At 39.4% G+C, this 20,447-nt stretch overlaps 2 protein-coding genes across 2 annotated transcripts; one reads left to right on the top strand and one right to left on the bottom strand.

The window, feature by feature from the left end:
- Positions 1 to 10,799: 10,799 nt before the first annotated feature.
- Positions 10,800 to 18,401, bottom strand: PTH (parathyroid hormone). Its single transcript, XM_057552009.1, has 4 exons — positions 18,393 to 18,401; positions 13,309 to 13,390; positions 11,181 to 11,271; positions 10,800 to 11,061 (listed from the first exon to the last, which is right to left on the bottom strand). The coding sequence occupies exons 1-4, from the start codon at positions 18,399 to 18,401 to the stop codon at positions 10,800 to 10,802; spliced, it is 444 nt and encodes a 147-aa protein (XP_057407992.1).
- Positions 18,402 to 19,049: 648 nt separating this feature from the next.
- LOC130708876 (60S ribosomal protein L21-like) lies at positions 19,050 to 20,188 on the top strand. The gene is made up of 2 exons (XM_057553256.1): positions 19,050 to 19,062; positions 19,740 to 20,188. Exons 1-2 carry the CDS (start codon positions 19,050 to 19,052, stop codon positions 20,150 to 20,152), a joined length of 426 nt encoding a protein of 141 aa, XP_057409239.1. The 3' UTR covers positions 20,153 to 20,188.
- Positions 20,189 to 20,447: the final 259 nt, after the last annotated feature.

The following is a 20,447-nucleotide window of genomic DNA, read 5'->3' as shown; positions in this document are numbered from 1 at the left end:
ATATATATATGAACTGTGATAGAGATGTCACCAAAACCTGTGCTTTCCTAGTATAGAGTTGTCACTGGGAAGTATCTACCCAGCCAGAGACTACATTTTTCAGCTGCCCCACCCCACCCCACTTTAAAATATTAGGTATGGTTGCATGACTATAATATAATTAATGAAATAGGAAGAGATGATGTCACCTTTCCAGGCCTGGCCAGTAAAAATTTCCCACATGGCATTCCTACCTTTTCCACATACAGTTATCTAGAGAGGAGACAACCTTAGGGCTACCATGGTAGAAGCTGAGTCTCTGGCTACCCTATTGAATTGTTCACCTGCCCATTAATATAACATTCCAGTAATATTATGTGAATAAGAAAGAAACTTCTATTTAATTTAGGTGGTTATATATTTGGGATCTATTTTTTACAGCAATTTGCTCACCCTAACTAATTCAGAAATGAGTACCTTTAAATAGGGTGCTGACTGGTAAAAATCTAAAAATATGGAGCAGGGGCTTAGCCATAGTGGATGGTGAGAAAATAGATGCCACAGGCTGGAAAGACAGAGCCTATGCTATGCAACAGCATATATTTGAAATATATATATTAGACTATCCAATCTAACCAAGGGATATTGACTTTCTATAAACAAAAGCAAAAGAATAATGATAAACATAAAAATAAGGAAGTGAGGATGAAGGGGATATGAACAGGGAAGAGCTTACAGGAATTTCTGAGGTACTAGCAATATTCTATTTCACAATCTGAATAATGAGTCATGGGTGTTTTTTCTTTAAAAAAATCTACATATATGTACAACAAATTTTTTAAAATAAATTTATTTATTTACTTATTTATTTTTGGCTGTGTTGGGTCTTTGTTGCTGTGTGTGGGCTTTCTCTAGTTGTGGCAAGTGGGGGCTACTCTTTGTTGCGGTGCATGGGCTTCTCATTGTGGTGGCTTCTCTTGTTGTGGAGCACAGGCTCTAGGCACGGCTCGGGCTTCAGTAGTTGTGGCGTGCAGGCTCAGTAGTTGTGGCTCACAGGTTCTAGAGTGCAGGCTCAGTAGTTGTGGCACACAGGCTTGGTTGCTCCGCGGCATGTGGGATCCTCCCGGACAGGGCTCAAACCCGTGTCCCCTGCATTGGCAGGCAGATTCCCAACCACTGCGCCACCTGGGAAGTCCTGTACAATAAATTTTGTATGTACAATGAATTTTACTATTTTAAAAAGTAAAAACACGTCAATATCAAGTAGATTTTATTCCAGGCATGCAAAAATATTTAATTTATTGCATTAATGGACTAAAAGTGAAAAGTTACATATTTTTGGAGAAACAGCATTTTATAAAGTTCTTTTATAATTTCAAAAGAACCCTTAGAAAACTAGTTATAGAAGGGAATGTCATCAATATGTTAAAAACCATTCTCTTGTTGAGAAATTACATACACATTCCCATTAAGGTCCAGAATATGATAAGGGAACCCAGTAGCATCATTCATTAGCATGGTACTGAGGTGCCAGATACTACTATAAGAAATGAAAAAAAAAGTGTAATCACAGGGAGAAAAGAGATAAAAGTGTCATTATTTGAGATTATATGATCATCTACATAGAAAAGCAAATGTAAACAAGATATAAGCTATTAGAATTAATAAGACAGTTCAGCAAGTTTGTTGGTTATAAGAAAAAATTAGGAAAATGAACAATGTTTCTCCATACCAAAAATAACCAATTAAAAAATATAATAAACATTTAGATACCTTTCACAATAAACCATACAGAATTTAGCAATTAACAAAGGATACATAAGATTTTTCTAGAGAAATGTTTAAACTCAATTTAAAAGGTATTAAAGTAGGTCAGAATAAGTGAAAAGGCTTACTATGTTGATGAATAGGACGATATAATAAAGATGACAATTCTTCCTACAATTAACATATAATTTTAATACAATCCCAATCAAAATTGCAGCTGGATTTTTTTAGAAGAGAACCCAACAAACTCAGTGTAAATATTGAATGGTAGAATAAAGGTCTATAAAGAAGGATATGTGTGTGTGTGTGTACTTTATACTGCAAGAACAAATACATCAATATAACAGAATAAACACATAGAGCTCAAAAATAAACCTACGTTAGTAAGATCAGCAAGATGGTGGAATAGGAAGTCCTAGGCCTTAGTTCCTCACAGAAACACTGAGTTAGCAATAATATACAGAGCAAAATACCTTTATGAGAAGTCTAAGATCCAGTTAAGAAGTTGCAGCACCCCAGAGAAGCACAAAACTAATAACAGCCATGTTGAAATGATGACCATGGCAGAAAAACTCAGAAAAGAATCAACACATTTCACCTACCTGAACTATTTCCAAGATCCCTGTTTGACATTCTGCAAACATAACTTCTGTTTCTCCTGCCTTAGGCATCAGGACAGTTTTTTCTCTTGTCCCCAGTGTCTTGACATCTCCTAGATCCAGAGGATCCAGACCAGCATTGCCCTGGGGAAACTGGTGACTGAGATCTAAGTGATGATGTCTGGGCTGAGATTCTATTGGAAAATGACTCTAGCTCTGGTCATAGCCAGTGACTTCCTCTTATTCTCTTAATGACCTGCAGAGCATTGCATATGGGTAGGTTCAGACAAGACAACCAGAGAATGCCAAAACATTTATCTCTGCTTCTTGTGTGCTGGGGTCATCCTGCCTCACCTCCGGCTGACATTATTGGGAGGTGGAAGTTGGAGAAACACTGGAATTGGCTGTGGTTGTTTGCAGGGATTCTGCATATCATGATTGCCCTTTCCTGGTATCGTCAGGTCTGGGGTTCTGGGTTGTGAGCCTCAGGAGGAGACATTAAGTCACTGCCAGTATGGAAACCAGGACTATTCTCCACGTGAACTCAAACTTACAGGGGTGAGGATTTTTCTGGACTGGGACCTGAAAGCCATTTTATTTTTCAATGCCTCTGATGGTTTTCATTTATACATCTTCACAAATATTGAGTTTGTGAAGAAATATCTTCACAAATATTGAGTAAAAAGTTCGTTCAGTTAGTGAATACACTGTTCAAAAAGTTCTTGGTGAGAATGAAAAATGTGTCTTACCTTGGAGTCTCCTGTGCCCACCCTTTTTCCCTGGGATCTCAATAGAAGGTGAAAATGTACAACCCATGAAGATCTGTGCCAAGAATGCTACAGATGTTGCAATTTGGCCACAGTCCTTTCAAAAGGTATGTGATGTCTTGTCCCAAAAGAAGAGCATATAGGGTGAAACTGATGCATCATACATCCCCAAGCTTTCCTGATATTACCAGGAGTTTATATGATCGAGAAAACTATCTAAGAATTACAAAAACAAATAATTGATTTTAAAACCTAACTTAATTCTACATACTGAGCTTTGCTCAGGATGATGTTGAACTAGACCCAGGAGGCTCACAGTTTAAGGTGTTGACCTAAAATAAACTTAGTTATTTCCCCAGCAAAAAAAAAAACAAGTCTATTTGGGATAAACAAAGAATTACAATTCAGGGTCTGCAACCATGGAGAGCAACATGTAAGTCCTCACATAGCAGGGGAAGGAGAACTCTTTCACAGAAGGCAAAAGGATGTTGGGAGGGCTATAATAAACAAACAATCCAGGGCTTTTCATTGGCTGAGTTGTTGCCAGGAAAGGAGAGGAGGTCTTTCTTCTTCCAGTTGGGTCCTACTTTGGTAGCAGGGCATGAGAGCTCCCTCTTCTGGTTTCCTGAGTACTTGAGGTTTCTGTTTATTAATTTTTTACATTTCCCTCTTTTAATCAAGATCTTTCTTTGAAAGTATCACTGATCGAGTCAAGTTTTCTCGTTTCAGCAGCTCCCTGTCCCTCAATGCCAGGAAGGATTTTCCCTGGGTATAATGTCTCACATCAGAGGGAAAGAACACAGAGTGGAAACCTATTGAAGTCACATTTGAGTAACAAGGAGGGTAAGAGAGAGAACTCCCAGGCACTTTTAATTTAAAGTTTATATATTATCAAGATATTAGGCATTGGAGATCACCTGAAGCATTATGTCATCATCAACGGTTTGGCAGACAAACTTCCAACAGGCCTGGTCCAGATATCTTTGGAAAGCTATCTCATCAGATACTGTCTGCTTCAATTCCAGGAAATCTTTACTTTCAGGTCACTAGATAATGTGCAGGTCCAGTCAGTGTTTGGTGTTTTCTTTAGGTGTGTCACATGTTCTCAGAGTCTATTCCCTGGAGTTTGGCAGCACAGAATTAGTTTGCAGTACCTGATAGGAGCCTTTCCAGCAAGGTCGAAGAGAGTCTTTCTGGAGGTGCATTTTCCAATAGACAAAATCTCCAGTTTGCAGGGTAGGATGCTTAAGGTCTTCCTCTCCCGAGAATGCACTGTGAAAAGATTGCTCTATCAAACACAGTTATTTGTAGTAGAAGCAATTAGACCTTTGCAATATTGGAGTATCTTTCCTTTCATCTCTTGTGGGTCAAAAGAGGCAGGAGCCAAGTACACTGGGCATCCTCTGACTATCCCAAAGGGTGAGAGTTTATGAGTTCCAAAAGAGGTAGATCTGAGATTTAGAAGGACCACCAGCAATGCTTTTGGCCAAGGTATTTGGAAGGCCTCTACAAATTTTGTCAGTTGACTCAGTAATGTTGTGTACCTTCTAAACTAGAGGATTGAAGGTGATAAACACAGTGAAATTGTTGTAAAACCAGCCAAACAGAGCAGACTGGTCGAAGTACATGAACAGTAAAAATGGGTTCCTTGATCATTATGAAGTTTAAGAGGAGTTCCCCAGGTAAGGATAATCATATCCAAAAGGACTTTAGCCACAGAACAGGCAGTAGTCCATCAGTCCAGTGTGAAAACATACAGACCATGACTAAAACGTATGTATATCCATGAGATGGAGGAAGTTGTATGAAACCCATTGGCCAGAACTCAAACGGTCCATGAGGCAGTTTAAAATGTCTGAGAGCAGTACAGACAGGCTTCCTGGGTTGTATTTAGAACAAGTGGGACAAGTAAGGTAGGCACTATTTTGTGGCTTTGTTAATGTTTCTCCACCAATATTGACTCACGAATGCTATCATTTTATGAATAGACCAATGGTTTAATGCATGTACAGTGGTTAGCAATGGGATTTTTAGAGTTTCTGGTAGGACTAGAATGTTATTTGGTTTGAATCAGAGCTTTCTCTTTTTTTCAAACCAACAATTGTGAATTTTCAACCATGTTTTTTCTTTTCTGGGGCCAACTGTTGGGCTTCTCTAGCCAGTTTTTCTAACTTATCATTTGGGAAAATATCTCTTTGGACCATGACAGAGGTCTGATTGCTCTTGGTTCCTTTAAGGGCAGCATTCCTTGTGGAAATTCCAGCAAGGTGATATAGTTTCCAGGAGTCAAGTTTAGAATGCCCTGGAATCTTGGGACTTCCCTTGTAGTCCAGTGGGTAAGACTCCGAGCTCCCAATGCAGGGGGCCTGGGTTTGATCCCTGGTCGGGGGAACTAGATCCCGCATGCATGCCACAACTAAGAGTCCGCATGCTGCAACTAAGAAGCCAGCATGCTGCAACTAAAAGATCCTGCGTGCCACAGCTAAGACCTGGCGCAGCCAAAATAAATTTTTAAAAAAATAGAATGCTCTGGAATCTTAGTAACAGCTAAAGTGGCAGGTAAAAGCATTACATCCAACAATTCCTGAACAAAGGGGCCATTTAAAATTTTATATCTGCTGGAAGAAAGGAAGCCACATTGCTTGTAAAACAGTCCAAAATCATGAACTACTCTGAAAGCATATCTGCTATCAGTATAAATATTAGATGTTTTGCCCTTGACTAAAGTACAAGCCTGTGTAACAGTGTATAATTCAGGCTGTTGGGCCAAAGTAGTCATAGGTATAGATGCTGCCCCATCAGTATCAAAAGGAGTTGCAATAGACTAAACAGCACAGTATTTGCCATTGTCACCTTTTAAATAAGAACCATCAGTGAACCATGAAAAGCCAGTGTTACCCAGAGGAATTGCCTGTAGATTATCACCAGGAGTCAGGAGGTGATCCATCAGTGTTAGGCAGTCATGAGAGATGTCATTGGTGATGGTGGGAAGAAGAGTACCAGGATTAAAGTTATTACACTGTAAAAGAGTTACGTGAGGAGTAGTTAACAAAAGGGCTTCATAGGAGTTGAGGGGGCTCACTGAGAAAGGTTGAGTGTGATGAGAATTGGGGAGGCCTTCTACTGCATGAGGAATAAAAATGGGTAATGGGGATCCCACAATAACTTTCTTGGTGGCCTTAACCAAAAGGGCAGAGACAGTAAATGTTCTAAGGCAAGAAGGGTATCTCCATGCCACAGGGTCCAGTTATTGGCTATAATACCCTATGGGTCAATGGCGGTCCCAGTGTTTTTGGGTGAATACCCCCAGGGCATTCCCTTCCTTTTCATATACAAAAGGAAAAAGAGAATTTGATAACTGGGATGTCCAAACACAGGCAGGTTCATCAAACTCTCCTTTAAGGCCTTAAAAGCTATGTTGTCTTGTTCTTCCCATCAAATTGGATTGGAGTTGTTATTGCTTAGTAGAACATACAGAGTTTTGGGCATAAAAGAGAAATTTGGAGTCCAATTTTGGCAACAAACAACTAGCAGTTGGCACTTAGTTTTGGGTTTCTGGAAACATAGGACACCACAAAGTCTCTCTGGATCTGGGTGTGGCCCTTGTTCTGATATCAGATGCCCTAAATATGAAACCTGGGTTTGGGCAAACTGAATTTTTTCCTTGACAATGTTATGTCTCTTTAAGGCTAAAAGCTTTGACATATGGATGCTGTCTTCCGGTGAAGAGGCTTGATAAGGAGAGCACAGATATTTCTTTCACATGTCACAACAAAATAGAACTTCTAGGGAACTTTTTATCACCTGGATAAGCCTTCAGGATTTGTGAAAAATAAGTAACGGCTGAGGCATTACTGCCCATGTGAATTGTTTTTCTTCCCAAGTGAAGTAAAAAAGGTATTGGCTAGGGGACTTCCCTGGTGGCGCAGTGGTTAAGAATCTGCCTGCTAACGCAGGGGACACGGGTTCTATCCCTGGTCTGGGAAGAACCCATATGCCGCGGATCATCTAAGCCCGTGCACCACAACTACTGAGCCTGCACTCTAGAGCCTACAAGCCACAACTACTGAGCCCACACGTCGCAAACTACTGAAGCCCGCGTGCTCTAGTGCCTGCGTGCCGCAACTACTGAGCCTGTATGCTGCAACTACTGAAGCCCACATGCCTAGAGCCTGTGCTCCACAACAGGAGATGCCACCGCGATGAGAAGCCCGCGCATTGCAATGAAGAGTAGCCCCCTCTTGCCGCAACTAGAGAAAGCCCGCGCACAGCAACAAAGACCCAACGCAGCCAAAAATTTAAAAAAAAAAGGTATTGGCTAGTTTCATCAACTGGAATACTAAAGAATGTACTGCATAAATCAATTACAGTAAAGAAATTGCTTCCAGTGGGAGTGGATATTAGTAATGGATATTAGGAACAACAGGGTGTTGAGGGATAACAATGTTATTTATCGCTCAAAGGTCCTGGAGAAGCATCCACCCTTGGCCCTTAGGTTTTCTCACTAGCAAAATGGGAGTATTGCAGGGGCTAGTGCAAGGGATAATGATGCCTTGGCCCTTGTAATCCTCTATTATGGGCTTTATGCTTTGAAGAGATTCTTTCCTATAGAATATTGATTAATTCTGAGCAGAGGTTTTGAGAGATCTATTTGAATCTTGATGGGAGGTGTGCTGTGCATTTTGCCAATATCAGTTGGAGATTTTGCCCATAACAAAGATGGTAGCTGAATCGATAGGGACAAATTATCAGTGTTTCCAGAATCAGCTCTAGAATCATTAGAGATGGAGCAAATAAAAGATGTCAAGGGGTCATTTAATTCACCTGGTTTTTACTTCAATGACTACTCTCAAGTTCTAGAATTATTTCTACCTTTGCAATTTTTTTTTTATGCCGCACTGTGTGGCTTGTGGGATCTTTGTTCCCTGACCAAGGCCCTTGGCAGTGAAAGCATGGAGTCCTAACCACTGGACTGCCCAGGAATTCCCTTTATGATTTTTTTTTCTCCCTTTGGAAGAAAGAAATTCCAGCATGATACTTCTCTAAGAAGTCTCAGCCTGATAGATGGATGGGGTTGAGGAACTAAGGAGAAAAAGTTATGTATCTCTCAAAGGGCCAAACAAAAGGAAATAGGTTCAGGGACAGGCATCTCTTGAGGTTGATTAGAGATCCCCACTATTTGAACTGTTTTAGTACTTCAAGGCAGGGGCTATTTCATAGTAGTGGAGTCAAGCACCGAGAGTGTGGCTCTGGTGTCAGTTAGGACTGGAGGAGATTCATACCCAATCTGGAGAGACGTTTCTCCAAGCAGATTAAGAGGGATGATTGGGAAGAGGCCCTGTAGTTTCTCAGAGCCCCATCATTGAGAATTGGGAGGACATTGGAAAGGCTTGTTAGAGGGCTGAAGGTGCCTAAAGCACTTAAGGTATAACAATCTCTTTTCCAGTGTCCTAGCTTTTTGCAATAATAGCAGAAACTAGGAGGGTTTTGTTTTTGTTTAGGGGTTTTTATTTGCTGGAGTTGAAGAATTTTACTGTGGTTTATTTGGTTTTGTTTTTTGGGGGTTTTTTTGGCCACTCCACGCAGCTTGTGGGATCTTAGTTCCCTGACCAGGGATCGAACCTGGGCCATGGCAGTGGAAGCGTGGAGTCCTAACCACTGGACAGCCAGGGAATTCCCTAGTGGTCTTTCTTTTAGGTGAATCATCTAGAGTGCAAGAGAGCAAGTTTGTCAGATTAACTAAGTCTGGAGTGGACATATTTTCCCATTCCATCCTGATCCTTTTTACTAGAAGGGAAACGTCCTGGTTCAGCCCATTAATAAACATAGAGTTAAAAGCTACCCAGGTGGAATAAACATCTGAAGGAAGACCAGAATTTTCTTTAAAAGTAATCTGAAGTCAATTGTAATAGTCATGAACAGATTCATCTGATTTTTTTGTGCAAATCTAAATTTTGCTGCAATCAACAGGCTTTGGAGAAGGCCTAGGAGTTGCTCCATGAAGTTGCCTAGCAACTGTCCAAGCTTGATCGTATAATAAGTTAGCAAGCTGGTCTCCCAGTTGTGATTCTAGAGACTTTCAGGATTTTCCCAATTAGCAGTTTTCATGCAGTGCTGGGCCAGGCCTTTACCAACAAGCATATGAACTAACTGATTTAAATCAGAGAAACAAGGTTGACAAGTTTGAAAGACTGTATTAAATTCCTCAGCAAATCTGTGAAGATCTTCGGTTACTTTGGGAAAATATTTCACTGTGGCTCGCAGTTTAGCTTTAGTCCAGGGAATATAAGAAATTCAGGGTTTAGCCTCTGGATCCTCAGAAGGCTTAATTTTAAGGGGACAGGTTCTGATAAGTTCAGAGGAAAAAGGAGTGGGGAGGGTTTCAAAGAAATATGAACGTTCAGCGAGAGAATTAGTAAGGGGGAGCTGAGGGTGTAGAGGAGGTGTGGGCAGGGTAGAAGGGGAGGAGGGAGGTGGCGCCGGAGGTGAAGCCTGAGCATAGGGAGCCAAGGAAGAGGAGCACGAGGCTTCCGAAGCCATTTCATCTTTCTTTTTAAACAATATAGTTTTTTTTAAAATTTATTTATTATTTTTTATTTATTTTTGGCTGTGTTGGGTCTTCGTTTCTGTGCGAGGGCTTTCTCTAGTTGCGGCAAGCGGGGTCCACTCCTCATCGCGGTGCGCGGGCCTCTCACTATCGCGGCCTCTCTTGTTGCGGAGCACAAGCTCCAGATGCGCAGGCTCAGCTGTTGTGGCTCACGGGCCCAGTTGCTCCGCGGTATGTGGGATCTTCCCAGACCAGGGCTCGAACCTGTGTCCCCTGCATTGGCAGGCGGATTCTCAGCCACTGCGCCACCAGGGAAGCCCTCATCTTTCTTTAATTGCTTGTTTGCCTCAGTTAATCTTAAAATCCTATTTTGCAGAGAGGCAATTTTAGGGTCCTGGTGATATTTGGAGGCCTCAAAATACCAATCAAAATAGGCATTTCATTCAGTTTTGGAAATCTCAGAGCTATGGTCGTCCAATTTGGTTTTAAGAAAATTGAGTCTGGGGATTTCAGAAGTTCCCCATAATGCCCATTGATATTCTAAATTGTCTTTGGTTAAGTCAGTCCATTTTGTTAGAAATGTGTGTGAGGAAGGACAAATGAACAAAGTTATATTCTATTAAACACAAAAATTCTATTCCTTGCAATTTGGGGTCCAGACTAGGAATATGACCAGTGGCATTTCATTTCCTTTCCTGAAATGAAGAGGACAATGGTAACTAGCTAGTGATGATTCGGGGACCTGGTACTTTGATAATATTTAAAGGATAATTTCAAAATATCAGAATGTTAGACATAGGGTTAACAAAAATTTTGTGCTGTTCTTCTTAGTCACAATCAATTTAAACATATTGGTGTTACTCAGAACCAAAAGATATTTTTATAACAAGGAAGAAATACTTAACTTCATTTATTTAGAATCAATAGAAATAGAATTATTAAAAGAGCTCTTAGATGAATAAAAGTAAAATCAAAATAATCAATTAAAATTGCTGCTATCACAGCTAGCAATAGATTACACATAAAGTTTGGTAATATTAGAAATATTGGCACTTAATCTTAATAGAGCTTGAAAACCTTAGCAGCATGTAATGTTGTTGCCCTATGCTGTCTAGAGCAGTGCTCTGATCATATCTCTTTTCACTGGGGTTTAGCTTTAATTAATACATCCACATCAGCTTTGTCTGCTTCTCCAAGACTTTTTTGATGGCTCTCAACCAGGACATTGTCTTCCTTTTTTTGGGGTCTCTGGGAACTACCATCTCTGTAAGCTATAGAAGTTCCGAGAGCAACAAAGTTGTGCACATCCTGCAACTTCTTACGCAGCCATTCCACTCTTTCCATGGAGCTCAGATGCTTGCCCAGGTTATGCATAAACTGTATTTCACTCACAGATCTCTTCCTAGAGGGAAAAGAATCAGAGAGGATCACTCCATTAGCTCCCCTCTTCCAAATCATAAAGCCAACCTTAAAAATCCAATTCCCATGCCCTCACCGTGCAGAACAGGCTATGGTACTTACTTAACAGACTTCCCTTCCGATCTTGCAAGAAAACAAACCGCGAACATGACAACCATTACTTTAACCATGTCTTTTGCAGACATCATCTTCACTAAAAGAAAAAGCAAAATGGAGGCATTTAAAATACTTCTAATATTCCAAACTATACAATTAAATTTATAGTAGTTTATATTTATAATCATACAACTTTGTACAGAGTGTGACAGTAACTAATTGGATTGTTTTTCATGAGAGACTTTTGGAATCAGCCTCTTTATTTTACAGTATATATAAGTATATATTATGTATACAGATAATTAGTATATATCATGTATACACACAATTTGACTTAGAAATTAGACAGATTAGCTTTACTTTCTTAGGTATCTTTTTGAGAGTTCTTGTGCAAGTTTTAATATATGAATTTAAGCTACATGAAGAATGAAAAACCTTATTGTTTAGTATTTCCTCCCACATTTTGTGTTATGACTAAATACACAAGAAGCTTGAAAATGGCTACTTCTTTTTTATTTATTTATTTATTATTTTGGCTGTGCCGGGTCTTAGTTGCAGCACGCAGGATCCTCGTTGCAGCATGTGGGATCTTTAGTTGCGGCATGCGTGCAGGATCTAGTTCCCCGACCAGGGATCCAACCTGGGCCCCCTGCATTGGGAGCGTGGAGTCTTACCCACTGGACCACCAGGGAAGTCCCTACTTCTTTTAATTAGGTAAATTGTCAACAGTGTTTGTTGACTTAGCAAATCTCTTTTTCATAAGTAAACTTCCTTTCAACACAATGATAAACATAAATGTCAAATGAATAGGCTCTGATTTAGAGATTTTTACTAAATTAACACACACTTCTCCTACCATTAAAAAGAATGTGTCAAAGCATTTAAACATCATCTAATTGATTACTTGTTATATGAATTTAGAGCTTTGACTCCATATAAAATGCTTGTCTGTATCTTATCTTTTCAGATTATTTTATTAACAATTTTGTTTGAGTATAATTTTTAGTACTTTCCTCCTTTGCTTTTAAGCTTTTCATCTCAAAATAGAAAAGTCTTACCGTAATCTGCATTTCAACAATTGCAAAGCCTTTTATCATAGACGTGCCTTTTCTTAATACTTAACGTTCTCTGTTTTAACATACACATAGGGTGGCTATGTACTCATATTTTAAAGGGAAACTGCATCATTTAGAAGTAGCATAAGGAGCATTATAATCTACTATATTTATTTTCACTGTGCAATATAAAGCTATTGAAGGAGCAACAAATGAATATTCTTCATTTTTGGTTTGTGTTAGAAACAATCATTGTAGCCAGAGGACAGAAGCTTGGGGGTCCTATTCTAGCTTTGTCACATTCACCTAACGCCTCTGCCTTGCTTCCTTGTTCTTAATAGAGAGATGAGGTTCTTACAAGAATGTCATTTAAAAAGCTGAAAAATGGTTGTAAAACATCCTTCAAATTCATGTACAGTTTTCAGAATAGAAAATTAGAAAAGGCTTTATGTAAAGGGAATAAATATTCAGCAGTAAAACTGAGTTTCTCCAACTATAGTACACAGATTGAGCTCTCTATGAGGATATTCTGGAGGAAAAATGGAATTTTAACTCAGAGCAATAAATTTACACTGATTATTTAAATCAGAATTATTCATTTAGCATTAGGCTGTTTTATTTCAAAATTTTAATAAGATACCATTAAAGCACATCATGCCAAATTTTAATTATTTTTCATGTAATTTCAGATGAGTTTATAAAAAGCAAGGCCTCTCAAAAGACTTTAATCACAAAAATAAATGATTTAACAACATTTTAGCAGCATAAATTTATTTTTTATTGCAGCATTTTTATATTAAATATCATTCAAACCCTCCCTTAACATTTTACCTTGAACGAGTAGCATGACATTAGTAGAAAATGGTACACAATAAATAATTGCTTGATCATAAAAAAGAACTCATATGAAATTTAAAAGAGAAAATAAAGATTACTCACCACACAATGTCTTAGGACACGATCTTCTTTCAGGTGTATTAGCAGCTGATGCTTTCTCAAAGTTGAGTAAACCTGAGAAAGCTGATGAATTGAGTTGTAGACCCTTAAATGTGACTTTTATATATAGGTCTTCCACACACCAAGAGAAGCTTTTTTATTGTTACGGATGACGTCACTCCTAATTCTCTGAATTTTAACTATAGGATCAGAGCAGCACACACACTCCCATGGGGCGGTGCTCATTCCTCTTAAATTTTAGATAATTGGATATTAAAGGGAAAACAGTGTGGGGCTGGGAAAGGATTTATGCAAAGATTTCTAACAAATAGTGAATTGTAATTCTGACTGGATTAGTGAATTTATATTACAAAAAAGACTGACTTCAGAGATTTATGGTAAAGTCATCACTTATTTGAAAGTAAAATCTGAAAATAAGTATATTTCTTATAACCATAAAATTGGTACAATTATTAAGAGGATTATAATGAATCATATTACATTATGCTTACTTTACAAGCCATATTCAACCAATTCATATCATTCCTGATCATCTTTCAAAAAAATAGGTATAGTGCTTTTCTTAAAGGAAGTGTTAAAAATGTTTTGAGAATATGCTCTTAGTACATAATTAATCTGAAAGGCTTCAAAAGTGAAATTATTTAAAAATTCATTTAACTTACATTTTATCTCTTTTTATTTTAATTTGCAATAAAAACATTTGAAAAGCAGTAACTGTATGCCAGACTTTACATATATCATCCCACTAAGTCTTCACAGCAATCCTTTAAAGTAAATACTATTATCTTCACATGAGGAAACTGAGGTTTGGAAAATGAAGAAGATGGAGTTCAACAAAGGTCTTTATGATTCCAGAGCTATTTTAGTTCTTACTACCTCAGTTTCCCCTTAGAAATGTAGCCCTTCTTTGAACCCCAGTCTTCCTGACTCTAATTTGCCTAAACCTTTGCAGACTCTTTGCCAGGAGTTGGGTCTTGTTTCTCATGTTCCCCAGCTAGTGATGGAGGGCCTACTCCAAAACCTAATAGAGGCAAGATGCCACCACCTGTCTAATTTCAAATATTGCTACAGCCTTGTCCCCATCTATCGATCAAAACCCCTTGAATCCCCTTGGTATATCTAGGGTTCGTTTAGGCAGCTTGCCTCCCAACTAAAGCCCCAGAATTGGATCAGTTCTCTTAGCTCTGCTCCTACCCAGGCTTCATGTTATCCTCTTTCCTGCTAACTCTTGCCAAGCTTTGACTCTACATCAAGTAAGAGCCAGTCCAAATTTCAAATACCCGTACAGAGGCTAGAATGAAAGATATGTGTTAGTGCTGCTCTGAGAAATCCTCTACACTGAGCAAATCTCATTTGGAGTAGTGTTCCAGGCTCCGTTTCAGAAGTCTTAGAGACAAACTGCAACATGTCTGGAGGATATGAACCAGGTTGGTGAAAATGTTGATAAACATGACATATCAGAAGGAGTTGAATCAAACTGGAAAAGTCTGGAAAAGAAAAGACTTGGGATGATGATGTAGCTGTTTTTAATTCTTTATAGGGCTTCTATAAGGAAGAAGGAATATCTTCTGTGTGGTTTAAGAAGGAAGAACTGAGTCCAATGGCTAAAGATTACAGGGAGGCAGATTTGGGCTCAACTTGGATATCGTAATTGTCAAAGTAAAGAATCACTTACCTTCCTAAGTAGTGAGTTCCCGATCACTGGAATTGTTCAAGCAGAAGCTGGGTGAGCATCTATCAGAGATATCATAGAGATTCATACAGAGCAGAGAGTTGAACTAGATAACCAAGAGGTCCCTTTCGACTAAAAAAAAAAATCGATTGTTTTGATCCTTTAAAAGACATCTTCTGATGCAAAGTCTAAACCTGATGTTTGTGTACCATTTTTTGTTACGCTCTGTTAAGAAGTAGAACTGGAAAAACAAATGGTTTTATAAACACATTTTTTGATTGTTATTATAAAGCCATGTTTAACATTTTAATTTGGAGATTTTTCCCACTTCTTTGGGTAAGTTCGATATAATTGACAGCTTTCCAGGAGTAATGCACACTGTTTTCACTGTCTTCCTCTTATTACAATTATTTAAGAATAAACTGCCATATTGAAGATAACCACATTATTAAACTAGTTTTACAGAAAAATAAAGAAAACAGACAAAGCTTATTCATTCAAAAAGTGCATTGAGTATATACTAGATATCTGCCAGAGGCTGTGTTAATCACTAAATGATTGAGACATGATCCTTGCCCTGAAATTTGACATATAAATTGGAATATAATGTAATAGGTGTTATAATAGCCATATTAACGAGGCTTATAAAAAGCACAGAGGAAGAAGTGACTAATTTCCCTGTAGTTGTTGCAAGCTGTTTTCCTGAGAAGCTTAAGTACTCTCAAGGATGAATGAGTTTTCCATCAGAGAAGGTGAGAAAGGACAAGAAGGAACAGCATGTGCAAAGGCATGGAGGCAATGAAGACTGAATACACGCTAGTGGGAAGAGAGGGGAGATGGGTAATGACCCTAAAAAAGTAAGTATGGTACAAATTATGGAAGGCTTCTGTGTGTATGCCTAGGAGTTTTATCTTGTAGTCCTCTCTAAACACATGTGTGCATTAGTAATATTTTGTGTCCTTTGGATTTTGTAAAGTACCACTTTGACCTTCCCACAAAGAAGAGACACAGCTGCCAAGATTTGGCACATAGTTTATCTGAACCATCAGCCTCTGGGACTGTAGACATTAGATAGAAGGAAACCATTTAGGAATAAGAGGGCTAAGGGCTATGTGGGCACAAGAGACTGATGTCAGAGTGACAGAAAAGAGCTGAGCACAGCGTTTTCCTTTGAAAAGCTCAGCCTTTCTTAGCGCTCTCAAGTTCTCTGAAGCTAGGATCAGAAAACCTACTGTATTCCTCCTCACATTTGGTAAGGATAAAGGGCCATGTGTTATTTCCCCTTGCATTATGGGAGGTTTAATTTGAGACTGATAACTTCTTCCTTCTGTTTGCTCAATAGGAATTAGTATGGCTTTGGTGACTTAACATCAAGAAGAAACTTCCAGAGCTGGGAAATCCAGCTATAGTTCTCCTAATTCCATGTTTTGTCAACAGATTAATTGGTGACTGTCTTAACAGTTGACCTACTCTTTTGCTTTAAGCTCTCCTGTGGGCTATTGAGCTACTGAATTCTTAATCTGTCAGACACAATTTTCCTCCCTCCTACTCACCAGCCCCCAGACGTTTCTGTTGTTAGAGACAATGAGTAAAAATGTTTTAAAGGACAGCATATAATAACTGTTGAATTTTCCACTTGTTTTTTATAATATTCATTTCTTTATTTTTCTTTCTCCATAACCTTTATTGATGGATATTGCAAGTGTGGTTCTCTGATAGGCAGCGTTTAATAAGCCATTGATCTCTTTATATGTATGAGCTGTTATAAACCCTGGGATACATTATACCTGAGCAGCCCTTCAAAGATGAAATATGCAGCTACCTTCACAAGTAAAATACTACTTGTTGCTTTTTGTCCATTCTATCAGTGAGCATCCATCCCTGCCTGTATTCCTTCTCCATGTTTATGTGGAATGGAGGAGTGTTAAAATGACATGCACTTGTTTTCACAGTTAGAAAAAGGCATCTCTGCAGGTGGGGACTGAGGGTAAAAAGATTCTGGATGCCTGGGATGAGAGAGTCCTAAATACAGCAAGGAATGTCACAGTGTAAACCAGGGTGTCACTTGGGGAAGCCTTGGGATCTTTATTGATTGAAAAGATTTCTAGTTGTGCAGATGCCTCTGTAATGTTCTCATGACATAGGTAAGCACTGGAACAAGTCCTTGAGTGTTCCTCATTCAAAAGCCCCCTGAGATTTAATTGTACCCTCTGTTTCTTAAAGAAATGGAGGTGGGGGGGAAAGTAGGCTTTGAGAGTTTTCATTTTTATTTTCGGAACCATAAGGAAGTTGGACAGCCATAGCAATTTAATGAAGAAGTAAAGTCTCACATTTTTAATGACCCTTTTCAGTGAGCTGACCAGACCACTGATGTCACCGCTAATTCTAAATATTCTTCTTTTATTGTCTCGTAAATATACTTTTCAGACCAAGTGTTCTCATTTGGAGTATAGACAATATGTTTTCCTCAGTAAATGTGAATCTTCCCTTGGAATAGATTCTTAGTTCTGCTCCATTTTCCCTTTACCCTTGGTAGAATATTATATGCAATTTATGACATCAGAAAAAAAATACAATGTCTTTCACATCCCTTCCCAATAGTCAACTGGAGCCAATAGTCTGTGTACCTTGATTCTTTCTTTATGTTTTAAAATAGTGTGCGGAAAATAAAGCAGGACAGGGGGTATTGGTTTCCCATTAGTGAAGCTTTAAGTCAAATGATCTGGGTGTTCAGAGTCTGAGTTAGGAATGCCAGCATGTCAATCCAAATTACCATTTTAATCCAACATAGTAAAGATTTGTTGAGCACCTAAAATCAGCCAGTCTAGAAACAGTAGCAATTTCCCTGCTCACAATCTTCTCCCTGAACTTTTTTTTCCGGTGATTTTTTTTAAGTTAGAGCATCTTAATTTTTCAGATCTCAAATTCTACATCTCGAAGTAGAATACTGCCTTCCCTCCTTTTAATTATTTTATTTATTTATTTATTTATTTATTTATTTATTTATTTATTTATTTATTTTGGGCTGTGTTGGGTCTTCGCTGCTGCGCACGGGCTTTCTCTAGTTGCAGTGAGCGGGGGCTACTCTTTGTTGTGGTGCGCGGGCTTCTCATTGTTGTGGCTTCTCTTGTTGTGGGGCACGGGCTCTAGGCGCGCGGGCTTCAGTAGTTGTGGCACGCGGGCTCAGCAGTTGTGGCTCGCAGGCTCTAGAGTGCAGGCTCAGCTGTGGCGCATGGGCTTAGTTGCTCCACGGCATGTGGGATCTTCCCAGACCAGGGCCCGAACCTGTGTCCCCTGCGTTGGCAGGCGGATTCTTAACCACTGCGCCATCAGGGAAGCCCTGCCTTCCCTCCTTTTAGTTATGAGCTTTCAGAGATGAGCTATCATATGTGAAAATGTTTTGACTGTAAATGGCATTCAAAAAATGCATGTTGGGGCTTCCCTGGTGGCGCAGTGGTTGAGAATCTGCCTACCAATGCAGGGGACACGGGTTCGAGCCCTGGCCTGGGAAGATCCCACATGCCGTGGAGCAACTAGGCCCATGAGCCATAATTGCTGAGCCTGCGCGTCTGGAGCCTGTGCTCTGCAACAAGAGAGGCCGCGATAGTGAGAGGCCCGCGCACTGCGATGAAGAGTGGCCCCCACTTGCCACAACTAGAGAAAGCCCTCGCACAGAAACGAAGACCCAACACAGCTGTAAATAAATAAATAAATAAATTAATTAATTAATTAATTTAATTAAATTTTAAAAAAATACAAGGTGCTATAGAAGCACTTTAAAAAAAAAATGCATGTTGAATCTAAATCTGAAAGGAAAGTGTCCCTTGCCCATTCTCTCACATGTGTCCACCTCATTCCAGGAGTCCCCAGTAGTAAACATGGAAAGTGTTGAGCTCCTGGGCTCAATCTGCTCTCTTCCTCCTTCAGCCCAGCCCCCTGAAGTGCAAAGAATTCTGAGGCAGTAGGCAGTTACAGTGTTCATAAATTCCATTTTGAATTTGCTAATTGCACAAAGAATTGTAAAATTTAAACTAAAACTAAGCATATCTTTCTATTGTTGGTAATAAAATGTGCCGAGTGTGACTGGAGAGTGGACTCCAACACAAGTTAAACTGACAGGAAGCCCTAGAAGCTATGTTCTTCTCACATCCACCTAGCAGCACTATGCAGTGAAACGCTCAGGACCTGAATATGGAAGATGAGGGTAAAGGTTTGGCGCTTATTAGTTGCACAACCCAAGTCATTTTAGCACAGAACCTTAATTTCTACAGAAAAATAGATATGAACTACTCCACAGAGTTATTGTGAGGATCACATAGAATAATATATATGAATGCACTTTGTCAACTGCATACCTGGTATTGATTAAAATCACAACTAACAATAATAATTATTTTCATGGCTTTTCAGCCAGAACCGCCATCTTCCAGTAATTCGCCAAAATGACCAACACAAAGGGAAAGAGGAGGGGCACCCGCTACATGTTCTCTAGGTCTTTTAAAAAACATGGAGTTGGGCTTCCCTGGTGGCACAGTGGTTGAGAATCTGCCTGCTAATGCAGGGGACACGGGTTCGAGCCCTGGTCTGGGAAGATCCCACATGCCGTGGAGCAACTAGGCCCGTGAGCCACAACTACTGAGCCTGCGTGTCTGGAGCCTGTGCTCCGCAACAAGAGAGGCCGCAATAGTGAGAGGCCCACGCACCGTGATGAAGAGTGGCCCCCACTTGCCACAACTAGAGAAAGCCCTCGCACAGAAACGAAGACCCAACACAGCCAAAAAAATAAATAAACAAATGTGGGGTTTTAAATAAATAAATAAATAAATAAATAAAATAAAAAGAAATACCATAGAAGGGTTTAAAAAAAAAAAAAACATGGAGTTGTCCCTTTGGCCACATACATGCAAATCTACAAGAAAGGTGATATTGTAGATATCAAGGGAATGGGCACTGTTCAAAAAGGAACGCCCCACAAATGTTACCATGGCAAAACTGTGAGAGTCTACAATGTTACTCAGCATGCTGTTGGCATCATTGTAAACAAACAAGTTAAGGGCAAGATTCTTGCCAAGAGAATTAATGTGCATAGCGAGCATATTAAGCACTCTAAGAGCCGAGATAGCTTCCTGAAACGGGTGAAGGAAAATGATCAGAAAAAGAAGGAAGCCAAAGAGAAAGGTACTTGGGTTCAACTGAAGCGCCAGCCCGCACCACCCAGAGAAGCACACTTCGTGAGAACCAATGGAAAGGAGCCTGAACTGTTGGAGCCCATTCCCTATGAATTCATGGCATGATGGGTGTAAAGAAAATAAAAGACCTGGACTGTAAAATAATAATATTAATAATAATTATTATTATTATTTTCATGAATCCTGTTAAGGTCATATAATTCCAATTTGTAGCTTTCTGTGTCCCCCTTTTAAGCTGATTGCATGGCATTTCAAACATCACAGAGCTGCTCTAAAGGCTTAACCTAGAATGCTATTGACTTCATCTTTCAACAATGAAGAGAATCTTCAGCATGGCCTAACTCAACAAACTGTCCAAAAGAACGATCTAATGGGTGCAAAGAGAGGCATGAAAATGAGA

Source organism: Balaenoptera acutorostrata, chromosome 9, assembly GCF_949987535.1.
Source record: "Balaenoptera acutorostrata chromosome 9, mBalAcu1.1, whole genome shotgun sequence".
Taxonomy (NCBI): domain Eukaryota; kingdom Metazoa; phylum Chordata; class Mammalia; order Artiodactyla; family Balaenopteridae; genus Balaenoptera; species Balaenoptera acutorostrata.
Note: the sequence above shows the minus strand (reverse complement) of the source record. Positions and strands in the feature narration are given on the sequence as shown.

Coding starts and splice junctions, on each gene's coding strand:
- PTH (XM_057552009.1), bottom strand. Junction 11,272..13,308: donor CAATAAAAAAGCTTCTCTTG/GTGTGTGGAAGA, acceptor TTTTTCTTTTAG/TGAAGATGATGTCTGCAAAA. Junction 11,062..11,180: donor TCGGAAGGGAAGTCTGTTAA/GTAAGTACCATA, acceptor TTTTCCCTCTAG/GAAGAGATCTGTGAGTGAAA.